Below are 13,220 nucleotides of genomic sequence, written 5' to 3'. Positions count from 1 at the left end.
CCGAGGCTTGAAGGAAGAGCTGTCCCGCCTTAAGCCAAAGGGACCAATGGGAAGCGCGGGCGGCGTGTTTGAAAGCGAGGCCAAAGTGGGTGGGAGCGCGTGCTGCTGGGAGTTGTTCGGAGGTTGGCGGCGCGGGGCTGACGATCCTCAGGTCGAGCGGTCATGTCGCACAAACAGATTTACTATTCGGACAAATACGACGACGAGGAGTTCGAGTACCGGTTAGTGCCGGCGCGGGGCCCACCGCGAGGTCGTGAACTTCGACAAGTGAGGGCAAGAAGAGTTAGGAACCGGAGCTGAAGCGACGGGACCGGCGCATGCGCGGGAGACCCGAGCCGCGGGCTGGGGACGGTCGCTGAGAGCGTACGGCGCACGCGCCAGGGCCTGGCGGCCCCGGGGAAAGTAGAAAGTGGCGGACTCGGAGTGGGCGTGGCTAGGGGCTCTAGGCTGACGGCCCCGCCCCCTCGGCAGAGCGAGTTGTGCTTGCCTTCTGGAGACTGCTGGTGTCGCGGCGACACCTCGGGGCCTCCGGGGCCTACTGAGAGGAGGTGGCCACGGCGGCGCGAGAGGTGCCCGCGGATTCCTGCAAAGGGGGCGTGGGCTTGTTTCAGGAAGGGGGCTTCCGGGACCTGCGAGGGGGTGAAGTTGGCCGAGGGCTTTGAGAAAGGACTTGGCAGGGGCCTGCCGGATGCCCTTCGAACATTCGAAACAGTTACGGAGCGCCTCCAGGTGTTGTGTTAAGTGCGGGCATGAGCCCTGGCCTCTGCTCCCCACAGCCCGAGACGTTTGTGGAAACGCTGCAGGCTTCAGAGAGAGGGCGAGAAGGGACGTGATGGACATAGGTGCAGGTTATGTGGGAGCAACAGAGCTCGGCACGGATGGTGAAGAAGGGGGTCCTTACAGAGCCTCGGAGTTTGGAGTTCATCCAACTCCGTGATTCCAGGTTGAAAGATTCGGGAAGACCAAGGATTCTGCAAATGAGGGCATGATCCTTGAAACAACTTCCTAGTTCGTATCTTGTCCCCAAAATTGAAGAACGTGCAATGCAAACTTGCTTTGGTTGTGTTTCTTTTCCGCCTAGTGCGGGGCTGGGCCCTGTGGCCGGCTCGGTGCGTGCTGACAGGTGCAGATACAGGACCGCGGTGACGCCAGCTGCTTGGGGAAGACCCGCAGCTCCGCTGGGCCCGTTAACTTTTTCCTCCCCATCTGAACTAAGCGCTTATAGCATCTCTGTGGGACTAGGGAGAAGTCACGAGTTTCGTCTCTCTGGAAGTCGTAGATCTTGGCAGTGGTATCTTGGTTTGAGAAACAGCTTGTCGTGAGGGGGTCTGTTTGGTGCAATGTGCCAGGGACTTGTCCGAATGTAAGCTATTTTCAGATACTTAGACTAGAATCATATCTCTGGGAAGCATCTCTGTTACTAGCACGGGGAGCGCTTAGTGTATTTTCACCGAGCATGATGAAGTGTATCAGGATTCGTGGCAGAGTAATACTTTTTTGCCACGAGAGGAGACTTATCCTTGGTTAAGAAGACAAGGCGTTTCCCCGGGGAAGTCTCATGGCACATCCCTTCAGAGTCAGGAAAATGAAATCGAGGATAGATTTAAAGGGTTTACGTTGACAGTTCATCCTCCGTGAGGGCTCTTCCACACAGCGCTCCGTAAGAGGCCTTTCTTCACCGATCCTTCTCGAAACTACCTCTGTTATTAACACTCTGCTATGGGGCTGCCATTCTGTTGATTCCGAGTAATCAAGTAGGGGACTGGGCTCCAGGAGGCCAGAGGCAGTGCATCAACGGTGCCTGGAAGTTAGGTGCTCATTCGCTTGCGTTGCTCATTAATTCGTGCTTTGTGATGTACTTGCAGGAGGATTTGCAGAACCTGGCCTTTAATTCTAGCTGCCTTTACCCCACAATAAATGTATATAAACTCCCTACTATCAGAAACCAGTTTTTCCTTTCTTTCCTCTCTTGGCTTTGTATGTAAGCACTTGTCTAACGGACTGTCCCCACTACTGATGGGAGTCCCCCCACCTGTCCATGTTTCTGTTACAGGCACGTCATGTTGCCCAAGGACATAGCCAAGCTGGTCCCTAAAACCCATTTGATGTCTGAATCTGAGTGGCGGAATCTCGGCGTTCAGCAGAGTCAGGGATGGGTCCATTATATGATCCACGAACCAGGTTGGTGCAGTGGCTGAGAGCAATCATACGGGTTCCTTCACTGAGGGCAAGAAAGAGCAATAAGATCGCAGAACCCAAAGAAGTCAGGGGAAGGTAACGGTGGTTTATTGGTTCCTCACCAGCCGTCTAGAAGAACTGAAGTGACCAGAAATAAGAGTAAAGTGTCAGATGGGAAGTTCAGAGACAAGGTGTCACTGAAAAAAACCTCTTTTAATCTCTAACTTCGTCCGAGCGTAGTCTTTTTTTTTAAGGCCACGTATACCCCGGAGGAGGCTGTGGCTCCTTCATCATTCTCCATCAGAAAGTGAGCTCTTGGATGTTATCCAAATAAGCCAAGGAAAGTGTATTTCTTGATAAGACACCAGACACCGAGCTGCCAGGCAAAACTAATAAAGGGCTCCCCCGGGGCTGCACAAACGTAGCACAAGAACTGATATTAACAATTCTGTACTCGGCAGACAGGCCCAGCTTTGGGGTCTGGTGCTAAGGCCGCGTGCTGACGTCGTAATTTAGTCGTGAAGATCTGATCGCTGTCTCTGGGAGGTGCGGGTGGGAGAGCGTAGGCTGTGCGCACACGAGTGTGAGCTTGCCTCTTAGGTTTCACTCGCTCTTTCAGAACCTCACATCTTGTTGTTCCGGCGACCACTGCCCAAGAAGCCAAAGAAATGAAGCCGGCAGCCACCTTTCGGCCTCGGGCTTCGCACAGCTGTCCTCACGTGCTAACGACATCTTCGGGTGACATTATTCCATTGCCTTCTTGCTTCCCACTTTGATATTGAAAGGATGTTCAGACTGTCTGTGCTGGTGACCGCTTCGCCTGAGCCAACAGCAGCACGGCCCAGCCGGCTGAGCGCCGTTCGGGCTGCAGCCTCGGCCGAGCGTGACCCCAGAAGCCCTGCCGAGCTCTGTATCCTGCAGAACACACTTGGTAGATGGAGGAAGCGGCTCCTCTAAGCATAAGGCCGTGGCCGTGGCAGGGATTGCGTAAACCTGCCGTTTTGTTTCTTCCTGCCAGGTGTTGTATGTTGTATGGTGGTTCATGTTTCGTTGTACTGGAAACTGTCCGTTTTATTCAAGAAACCCATTCCGTGTTAAAAAGCCTTGATTAAAGAGGAAGTTTTTACGGTCTGATTCTTTGCTTGTCGAGGTCTCCCCTCTTGGGATCGCTGCGAGCAGCACCCTGTTTGTGGTTGTGCCCCCTTCGCTTAGATCATGAAGCCCAGCTCTTTGCTAATAATGAGGGTCGTTTCAACATTCGTGTAACTGGTTTTTAACCTACTTCAAGCAGACTTTCTGTCAAACATCTGAAACGATATGCTGCTCTATTAGCCTGAGCTAAAGGCTGTGTGGAGACATCACCTCAGGGAAGCAAACGAACTATTTCCTACAGCCCGGGATGGCGCCTTCACCGTAGTCCTGGTATCTGAAGGGCACGAGAGGGTGAAGGGAGGAGGCCGTCAGCCAGAGGCTGCCCTGTGCCCCCTTCCTGCCGGGCCCAAGGCTCAGGCACACCTGGGGGCAGGAGAGGGGGGCGTGGAGGGCAGCCCCTGCTGTTTTTCCTGGCAAGTTCTGGTGCCTGAGCCGACCCTGAGAGATGTTGACTTAATTGGTCTGGGGTGTGGCCTGGATGTGGGAATTTCAAGCATTTTTCTGCAGGTAGCTGGAGTACTAACCTTTGGGGAAACAGGTATAAGCTGTAGTTGTTTGAGAAAACATTTCTCCGAGGGGCCCCTGGCTGGCTCAGTCGGTGGAGCATGCAACCCTTGATCTCAGGGTCGTGAGTGCGAGTCCCATGTTGGGTGAGGAGATTACTTCAAAATAAAACCTTTAAAAAAAAAAAAAAAAAAAAGAAAGCCTTCTTCCAAATAATAGCTTGCCCTCTACTTTAAAAATCACAGCAGTACTAAATAAAGGAAATTATCTCCCTGCCCCCCCCCCCCCCCCCCCCCCCCCCCCCCGCCATCATCCACCCATTTACTACTATGGCAGGAGTTCAGTTGTGGTCCCTGAACCAGAGCATGACTTCACCTCAAGCCTTGTTAGAAATGCAAATTATTGGACTCCACCCTAGACCTGCTGAATCAGAAACTCTGACGGTTAGGCCTAGCAAGGTTTTAACAGGCTCTCCAGGTGATTCTGGCGCCCACTCAAGCTTGAGAACCCACAGATAGAGGATTGGATCAGAGCTGTTGGGGGGGGGGTGGGGAGACACTATCACCATTGCTAGTAAAGATGATGGGTCATGTGACTTATTGTTAGGCAAGTGGGACTTTTGTTTTGCCTTTAAATTCGCTTTATAGGGGCATCTGGCTGGGCCAGTTGGTACAGCACAGAACTCTTGATCTTGGGGTCGTGAGTTTGAACCCCACGCGGGGTGCAGAGATCACTTTAAAATCTTAAAAAAAAAATTTTTTTTTTTTGAGCTGAGGTTCTTTTAATTGAAAAACACACACAGGGCTGATCGCTTGAGAAAGAATAGTCTAGAAGTCTGGCTCTACCTTTGTTTTTTGTTTTGGGGTTGCTGGATGGCATCCCTTCCTTTTTCTTAGCCTGTTGCCCATCTGTAAAATGGGTATCATCTATCTGGGGCTTTAGGAGAATAAAATGAGGGTGGGTGTGGTTCGGCTGTCCTCCCAGTGATGCATGAATTTTCTGTAGTGTTTACTACAGAAAACATAGTCCAGGTACCAGCAGCGTCAGCATGACAGGAGAGCTTGTTAAATGCAGATCTCAAGCTCCCTGAGCTTGAATGGGGGAGACTTAATCAGCATATTAAAGTCCCAGATGGGGAGCCTGGCTAGTGCAGTCCATACAGCATGCAACTCTCTCCTGGTCGTCAGTTCAAGTCCCATGTTGGGCATAGAGATTATTTTAAAAAATTAAAACAAATTTTTAAAAGGAGGGTCCCAGATGATCAAACATTAAAATTTAAGAAGCACTTTTAGATCAAAGGCAACTGAAATGAGAGTAAGCTAGGATGATGTAAGAATCGAAAGTGGACACGTGGCATCCCCTAGTCACTGCCCTCACTGGTACCTAGAAGACCCAAATTGGCAAAGGTGATGTTCAAATTAAGGACTATCCGGATGGGGCGGCGGGTGTGTGTGTGGGGGGGGGTAGTTAGGCTTTTTCTTGTCAAGAGGGTTAAGTACATAGCTTTACCGTTTATAATAGAAATAAATGAAAGCTGGGATGCCTAGATTGCTCAGTGGTTAAGCCTCCGACTTCAGCTCAGGTCATGATCTTACGGTTCCTGAGTTTAAGCCCTGCGTCGGGCTCTGTGCTGACAGCTCAGAGCCTGGAGCCTGCTTCGGGTTCTGTGTCTCCCTCTCTCTCTGCCCCTCCACTGCGTGAGCTCTCGCTCTGTCTCAAAAATACACATTTTTTGGCACAAAAACAGACACTCAGATCAATGGAACAGAATAGAGAACCTAGAAATGGACCCACAAACATACGGCCAAATAATCTTTGACAAAGCAGGAAAGAATATCCAATGGAACAAAGACAGTCTCTTCAGCAAGTCGTACTGGGAAAACTGGACAGCAACATGCAGAAGAATGAACCCGGACCACTTTCTTACACCATACACAAAAACAAACTCAAAATGAATGAAAGACCTCAATGTAAAACAGGAAGCCATCAAAAGCCTCAAGGAGAAAGCAGGCAAAAACCTCTTTGATCTTGGCCATCGCAACTTCTTACTCAAGTGTCTCCAGAGGCAAGGGAAACAAAAGCAAACATGAACTATTGGGACCTCATCAAAGTAAAAAGCTTCTGCACGGCGAAGGAAACAATCAGCAAAACTAAAAGGCAACCGACAGAATGGGAGAAGATATCTGCAAACGGCATATCAGATAAAGGGTTAGTATCCAAAATCTAGAAAGAACTTGTCAAACTCAACACCCAAAAAATAAATAATCCAGTGAAGAAATGCGCAAAAGATATGAATAGATACTTCTCCAAAGAAGACATCCAGACGGCCAACCGACACATGAAAAAATGCTCAACATCACTCATCGTCAGGGAAACACGAATCAAAACCACAATGAGATACCACCTTACACCTGTCAGAATGGCTAACATTAACAACTCGGGCAACAACAGACGTTGGTGAGGATGTGGACTGCTGGTGGGAATGCAAACTGGTGCAGCCGTTCTGGAAAACAGTGTGGAGGTTCCTGAAAAAATTAAAAGTAGAACTACCCTACCACCCAGCAATTGCACTACTAGGTACTTATCCAAGGGATACAGGTGGGCTGTTTCGAAGGGACACATGCACCCCCACGTTTACAGCAGCGCTATCGACAACAGCCAAAGGATGGAAGGAGCCCAAATGTCCATCGAAGGATGAATGGACAAAGAAGGTGTGGTCTATATACACGATGGAGTATTACTCGGCAATCAAAAAGAATGAAATCTTGCCATTTGCAGCTACGTGGATGGAACTGGAGGGTATTATGCTGAGAGAAATTAGTCAGAAAAAGACAAAAATTATATGACTTCACCCATATGAGGACTTTAAGAGACAAAACAGATGAACAAAAGGGAAGGGAAGCAAAAATAATATAAAAACAGGGAGGGGGACAAAACATAAAAGACTCTTAAATACGGAGAACAAACAGGGTTACTGGAGGGGTGGTGGGAGGGGTGTGGGCTAAATGGGCAAGGGGCACTAAGGAATCTACTCCTGAAATCGCTGTTGCGCTATATGCTAACTTGGATGTAAATTAAACAATAAATGAATTAATAAAAAAATAATTGCTGACAGGGAAGGACTTAAAAAAAGAAATAAACATTTAAAAAGAAAAAAATAAATGAAAGTTCCACGCACTAAAAAGTCCTCTCCAAGCTCTCCCTACTTCACGGCCAATGCTGATACTTGGTGTCCCTCGAAGGGCCATGCGCTACAAGATAAATCCCCTTTGCCTAGAATTCGAGTCGGGGTTAAAGACCGCTAGCACTGCACACAAGAACCCGAAAACGGGACCGAGGTTAGAATCACACCTCCCTTGGGGCGCCTGGGTGGCGCAGTCGGTTAAGCGTCCGACTTCAGCCAGGTCACGATCTCACGGTCCGTGAGTTCGAGCCCCGCGTCAGGCTCTGGGCTGATGGCTCAGAGCCTGGAACCTGTTTCCGATTCTGTGTCTCCCTCTCTCTCTGCCCCTCCCCCGTTCATGCTCTGTCTCTCTCTGTCCCAAAAATAAATAAACGTTGAAAAAAAATAATAAAAAATAAAATTCAAAAAAAAAAAAAAAGAATCACACCTCCCTTTCCCGCCAGCACCAGGAGCAGCAGCCGAGGTCCCCCCCGCCCCCGTCGGCCCCGCCCCCGCAGTTCCGGGTGAGGGTGACCACGTGCTTGTCGCCAATAACAACCCCGCGCTGCTCCCGCCCCCGGGCTGGGGCTGGCGAGCGACGGCCGCCTGCACCCGTGGGCCCTTGGAGGCAGTCTGAGCGACAGCCGAGATGGCCAACTGACGTGGCAGGCGCGATCCAAGGCGGGACGCTGCGTGCGGAAGCCGCCCGGGGCCGTGCGGGAGCGGAGGGCGCCGGCCGGGAAGGCAGGTGGGGACCCGGGGCAGCTGGGCGCGCGGGGGCGGGGTGGCGGGGACGGGGACTGCAGGCCAGAAAGGGTGCGGGCCCCGGCGGGCCCGGCGCCTGAGCTCGGCCCGCGGCGGAGGGAGGGGCCGCGTTTAAAGGGGGGGGGGGGGGGGTCGAGACGCTTAAAGGGACCGGTCCCCAAAGAGGAGAGATATTTAAAGGTGCAGGCTGCCGGGCTGTCGCCGGCCAGGGGGGGCCGAGCTCGGCGCGCAGGAGACCTACGTAAAGTGGTAGGTGCTCGGGAGAGCAGGACGCTTAAGGAGACCAGAGCCAAGCTTGTGAAGATGCTGGGATGGGGTGAGAACACGTCCGTTGAAGGCAGGGATAAAGGAGTCGCTTGTCAAGGGCCCGGCGAGGTCTCCCTCTAAGGAAAAAAGAACATGCACTCCTGCTCTCCCCCAATGTCCTTTCTGGCTCCTCCAGGTTCCCTTGACCCCGGACCCCCCTGTTCCCAGGCTATGGCCCCCAGTGCCCTGTAGACCTGGCGCGACTCCCGTGCTTTCGACCCCTATTTGGGGCCCTGGGTGGCTACTGGAGGGCCTTGCAGAGGGGCAGAGAAGGCAGGACCATGGCATCTAGGGCCTCTGAACCTCCCTCAGGGCGCAGCGTGACGGCGGGCATCATCATTGTTGGAGATGAGATCCTCAAGGTGCGTCTGGGACAGAAGGGGGGTGCGTGGCGTGCTCCCGTCCTTAAGATCCTGCTGCACGATCTGTTGAGGGAAGGCAGGCCAGGGCGGGAGCCCCCTTGCTGCCGTGGAGTCCTGGAGTGAGCCCAGCACGTTAGAGGGAAAGTGACCCTTGTGCTTTCCATCACTCTGGTGAAAACTTGTAGCAAGGTGGCTTCAGTTTGTCCAGCAACTTGATAGGAGTAGGAGGGGCTTCACAGAAATGACGGGGAGTCCGACTTGTGAAGGGGGTACAGGTGCATGTGTTATTGAAGAGTTACAGCCAGCCTGTTTGGAAAACGACCCAAGGCACTTGGCAGAGTGAGTAAGCGAAATAGAAGGAAACTACTGGACGGAAGAAATCCGTCGGATTCTTCTGAACAATCGAGGGAAATCTTGTTAAAGGTCGTGGTAGGCATCGGGTTTGAGGTAGTGATCTTGACCCCTCCTTTTTGAGTGCTTATTAGGGCCCGCGACTGTGCTTCTAGATCACATGTGCGGTTTTACTAACCCTTAGAACAATCCCCTGAGGTTCAATACTTTTATTATAAATGTCAATTAATAGATTATGAGACCGAGAAGCTAGCTTGTCCAAGGTTCCAGAGCCAGGAGGTGGTAGAGGGGGGATTCCGACCTGAGTCCCTCTTACTCCAAGTAACCCTTGTCCGCTAAGCCCTCTGGAGAGAAGCCGAAGGAGAAGGGGCTGCAAAGGAAGACCGTGTGCACACCGCAGGCAGCCTCAAATGTTCTGCAAAGGAATGTGAACTTTATTCTGTATATGTTTGGAAACAACACAGGGCTTTTGAGCCCAAGAGTGATGCAATCCCAGTAACACATTAGAAAGGTTAGTCAAAAGGCACTGGGCAGAGCGCTGGGGCTGGCGGCCGGGAGCCTGGCCAGGGGGCCTCGACAATGTCCAGATGACAGGTGCCAAGGACCTGCCCGGCGGCAGTAGGGACCAAGAGAAGAGAGCAGATGGGGAGACATTTCAGTACACTTGACGGTAGGAGGGCCTCACTGGCGGTGGACAGTGTCTGGGGAGGCCACTGGCCAAAGTGACAACGGCCAGGAATACGGCAGAGATGCCCGATAGGTAGGCGGAGCCAGGGAGCTGAAACCATCAGGGTTGGGGAGGAAGTGGATGGGTCGTCCACATAAAATTGGCCACCGAATCCTCAGGCATAGATGAGGTCAAGGTCAAAGCACGGAGAAGGAGGCCCAAGGTGGGTCATGCGACCCCTGGCTGTTCACCTGGATTTTCTCACCCTCGTACCCAGTCCAGGCTTTAGAGCCTCACGAGGCAGCGTCCCCCAAAAGAGCACGATACCCCACACGGCTGTCACCCCTTCCCCTTTGCCCTCGAGTCCTGCAGCACTGACACTCTCATCGTCCCCATCTCATCTCCCAGGGACACACTCAGGACACCAACACCTACTTTCTATGCCGGACACTGCGCTCCCTGGGGGTCCAGGTGTGCCGGGTCTCTGTCGTACCCGACGAGGTGGCCACCATCGCGGCAGAGGTCACTTCTTTCTCCAGCCGCTTCACCCACGTCCTCACGGCAGGGGGCATCGGCCCCACTCACGATGATGTGACCTTTGAGGCGGTAGCACAGGCCTTCGGGGATGAGCTCAAGCCTCACCCCGAGCTGGAAGCGAACATCCGAGCCCTCGGAGGGAAGGGCTGCGAGAAGCTGTCCGTAGTGCCCTCCTCCGCCCGCCTGCATTACGGCACAGACCCTCACACGGGCCGGCCCTTCAAGTTCCCGCTGGTCTCCGTCCGAAATGTCTACCTCTTCCCAGGCATTCCCGAGCTGCTGCGGAGGGTGCTGGAGGGACTGAAGGGGCTGTTCCGAAACACGGCGGTGCAGTTCCACCTGCGGGAGCTGTACGTGGCCGCCGACGAGGCCTCCATCGCCCCCGTGCTGGCTGAGGCGCAGGCCCACTTTGGGCGCAGGCTCGGCCTGGGCTCCTACCCCGACTGGGGCAGCAACTACTATCGGGTGAAGCTGTCGCTGGACTCGGAGGAAGAGGGGCCGCTGGAGGAGTGCCTGGCCTACCTGACTGCCCGTCTGCCCCCGGGATCGCTGGTCCCCTACGTGCCCGACGCCGTGGGGCAGGCCAGGGAGGCTGTCTACCAGCTCGCAGAATCAGGTAGGGGCCTGGGGGGGTGGGGGCTGCACGTGCCCACCCCACCCCTGCCCAGGTCTCGGGAATGTAGGGTCTGAGAGAGGGGGGTTAGCTCTGGTGCCGTCGGTCATTCTTCCAGTAAATGTCAACCGGGTGCCCGCTCCTGCCAGCACTGTGCTGGGTACTGCGGACCAACTCAACAGGACAGTGTGTTACGCGCCACGGCCTTCTGGGCCGGCAGTGTAACAAGAAAGGTAGGCGTCAGGCACGAGACGTCGGTCTCAGCGGCCTCCACGGTGGGGAGGTCAGCCTTGACCTGGGCATATGTACGTTAAATACAGTCTGCTGGGCGAGTGTCGGACATGTGGGCCGATGAGGAGGATTGGGCCCCACCGGGAGGTGGGCGAGAGCAAACAGGATGGGGTTCAGGGGAACAAAGGAAAGCAGGGCCCCCCGAGGGAAGACACTGAGGTGAAGGGTTCTGAATGGCAGGCCGGGACAGACTCTGAAGGGCATGTAGGACTCCGGCCTTTACTCTGGGAACACTGGGAAGCCTGGAGAGGCTTCAGGCCAGAGCGGTGTGGCCCCCCCCCCCCCCACTGCCCTCTGACGGTCACGTGTACGTATCTTCTTGTCTGTCTCCTTGCAGGGTCTCCTCTGGGGGGGAAGGTGGCAGGCGCCCTGCAGACCATTGAGACCGCCCTGGCTCAGTACGACCTCAGCCACCTTTGTGTGGGCTTCAATGGAGGCAAGGACTGCACGGCCCTCCTGCACCTCTTCCACGCGGCCGTGCAGAGGTGAGCCCACGGCCCGGGGCGAAGGCAGCAAGGAGGGAGAGGGCGGCCAGGTGTGGTTTGGGAGGGAGGGAGCCGTGGTGACCTCTCCACACTCTTCCCCGCCACATTGAGTGAGCATCTGACATCTGGGTGGCCCTGGGTGGACGTGTAGGCCCCCGGCCCTGAGCACAGGGAGGTCACAGCCCATCCAGGAGCAGAGAGAACAGTGTGCGAGCTCTCTGGGGAGCACTGCTCTGCCAAGCCTGTGCGTCCTCCCCTCCCCAGGACACGCCCCGATACTCAGGAGCCCCTCCAGATCCTGTACATCCGCAACATCTCCCCCTTCCCCGAGCTGGAGCAGTTCCTACAGGACACCATCAAGAGGTACTAAGGGCCTGGAAGTGTGGGCTCCGGGTGCGGCTCAGCAGTGCCCGCTTCTGACCCCCGCCCCTCCCCTCCTCAGGTATAATCTGCAGGTGCTGGAGGCCGAGGGCCACATGAAGCAGGCCCTGTGTGAGCTGCAGGCCCGGCACCCCCGGCTGGAGGCCGTCCTGATGGGCACCCGCCGCACCGACCCCTACTCCTGCAGCCTCCACCCCTTCAGCCCCACGGACCCCGGCTGGCCTGCCTTCGTGCGCGTCAACCCGCTGCTGGTAACGGGGAGGGGGCCGCAGCGCCTCCCGTCTCCCGACCCCTGTCGCTCATTGCGCCCTGGCCCCCCACGTGGGAGAGGTGGGAGCCCGGGGCTCGCGTGAGGGACCCCCATCACCCAAGGGAGGCTGTGCTGCTCGGCCGCTCAGCTTTCTGACCATTCTGTAGGGAGCACCGATTCAGTGGCGGGCTTGTGCTTTCTACCTTTAGGTCTGCACTGCCCAGAATGGCAGCCACTAGCCTCTTATCGATACTCAAATTACAACCTACTGAAATGAAAGAAAGAATGACCCCAAACCACTGAGTGGTGCGCTCCAAGTGTGACGAATTCTGTGGTGTGGGTGTTATATCTTAATTTTAAAAATTAAATACCCTTCAGAATTCGCTTCTTCAGAGGCACTAACCCCATATCCAGCCGTGGCCACGTTAGACGGCCCAGCTGGAGACGCAGCGGGCTGCGTGGACTCCTGGACACAACCACGTCTGTCCTGGAGCACGCCGGTCCCTGGGGGGTGGCTTGGGGGCGGAGGGAGGCGGGCAAAGGTTTCCCGTTTTGCGTTGCGTGGCCGCACCCAGCAGGCTGTGCCGGAGAATCCCGGAGAATCCCAGAGAATCCCACAGGAGGCCTCCCTCAGAGCCCGGGAAGCAGAAGAGCTCTAGGCGGGCCCCTGCCCAGGCGGCAGGCCGCAGTGTGGGAGGGGGGACTTTGTGACCCCACTCTGACCCCCAGGACTGGACCTACAGAGACATCTGGGACTTCCTACGGCAGCTGTTTGTCCCGTACTGTGTCCTATATGACCGAGGGTAAGGGTGCTGGCAGAGGACGGGTGTTGTGGGCGTGGGGACGAGGTGGGGGCGCTGCGGTGGGGAGAGCCTGCCCCGAACTCGCCTGCCTCCTCCCTGCTCCAGCTACACGTCGCTGGGGGGCCGCGAGAACACCGTGAGGAACCCGGCCCTGAAGTGCCTGAGCCCGGGGGGCCAGCCCACCTACCGGCCAGCCTACCTCCTGGAGAACGAAGACGAGGAGAGGAACTCGCGCACGTGACCCCGAGCAGCCAGAGGGAGGCCGCCCTGGGGTGTCCCCTGTCAATAAACCGCCTCTTGCGTGCCTGCTGCTCTGCCTGTGTCTTCCTGCTCCAGGGGACGGGACGGGAGAAGCAGACGTGGGCCAGGCTCTGCCAGCTCCCAGCTGGCAGTGCTCCCTCTGAGGAACAGG

At 55.2% G+C, this 13,220-nt stretch overlaps 2 protein-coding genes across 5 annotated transcripts; both read left to right on the top strand.

Annotated features, from left to right (window-relative positions):
- Positions 1 to 18: 18 nt before the first annotated feature.
- Positions 19 to 3,312, top strand: CKS1B (CDC28 protein kinase regulatory subunit 1B). Its single transcript, XM_047839902.1, has 3 exons — positions 19 to 221; positions 2,054 to 2,181; positions 2,798 to 3,312. Exons 1-3 carry the CDS (start codon positions 163 to 165, stop codon positions 2,848 to 2,850), a joined length of 240 nt encoding a protein of 79 aa, XP_047695858.1. The 5' UTR covers positions 19 to 162; the 3' UTR covers positions 2,851 to 3,312.
- A 4,292-nt stretch (positions 3,313 to 7,604) lies between these two features.
- Positions 7,605 to 13,119, top strand: FLAD1 (flavin adenine dinucleotide synthetase 1). 4 transcript variants are annotated; one of them, XM_047840993.1, is made up of 8 exons: positions 7,605 to 7,745; positions 8,237 to 8,430; positions 9,857 to 10,601; positions 11,227 to 11,374; positions 11,639 to 11,737; positions 11,817 to 12,006; positions 12,735 to 12,808; positions 12,914 to 13,119. In XM_047840993.1, exons 2-8 carry the CDS (start codon positions 8,350 to 8,352, stop codon positions 13,047 to 13,049), a joined length of 1,473 nt encoding a protein of 490 aa, XP_047696949.1. In that variant the 5' UTR covers positions 7,605 to 7,745; positions 8,237 to 8,349; the 3' UTR covers positions 13,050 to 13,119. The 4 variants fall into 4 exon arrangements, with proteins under 4 accessions (XP_047696949.1, XP_047696947.1, XP_047696950.1 ...); XM_047840991.1 differs by having other exon boundaries at positions 7,609 to 7,745; positions 8,205 to 8,430; XM_047840992.1 differs by lacking the exon at positions 7,605 to 7,745 and adding an exon at positions 7,886 to 8,078 and having other exon boundaries at positions 8,381 to 8,430.
- The last annotated feature ends 101 nt before the right edge of the window (positions 13,120 to 13,220 follow it).

This window comes from Prionailurus viverrinus, chromosome F1 (assembly GCF_022837055.1).
Source record: "Prionailurus viverrinus isolate Anna chromosome F1, UM_Priviv_1.0, whole genome shotgun sequence".
Lineage (NCBI taxonomy): Eukaryota > Metazoa > Chordata > Mammalia > Carnivora > Felidae > Prionailurus > Prionailurus viverrinus.
Note: the sequence above shows the minus strand (reverse complement) of the source record. Positions and strands in the feature narration are given on the sequence as shown.

What these genes read in the sequence shown, in the direction of transcription:
- CKS1B (XM_047839902.1), top strand. Translation starts at nt 163, where the DNA reads ATGTCGCACAAACAGATTTACTATTCGGACAAATACGACGACGAGGAG. An exon ending in GACGAGGAGTTCGAGTACCG is followed by an intron (nt 222 to 2,053) that starts GTTAGTGCCGGC and finishes TTTCTGTTACAG; the next exon opens with GCACGTCATGTTGCCCAAGG. An exon ending in TTATATGATCCACGAACCAG is followed by an intron (nt 2,182 to 2,797) that starts GTTGGTGCAGTG and finishes TCGCTCTTTCAG; the next exon opens with AACCTCACATCTTGTTGTTC.
- FLAD1 (XM_047840993.1), top strand. Translation starts at nt 8,350, where the DNA reads ATGGCATCTAGGGCCTCTGAACCTCCCTCAGGGCGCAGCGTGACGGCG. An exon ending in TTGGAGATGAGATCCTCAAG is followed by an intron (nt 8,431 to 9,856) that starts GTGCGTCTGGGA and finishes CTCATCTCCCAG; the next exon opens with GGACACACTCAGGACACCAA. An exon ending in CTACCAGCTCGCAGAATCAG is followed by an intron (nt 10,602 to 11,226) that starts GTAGGGGCCTGG and finishes GTCTCCTTGCAG; the next exon opens with GGTCTCCTCTGGGGGGGAAG.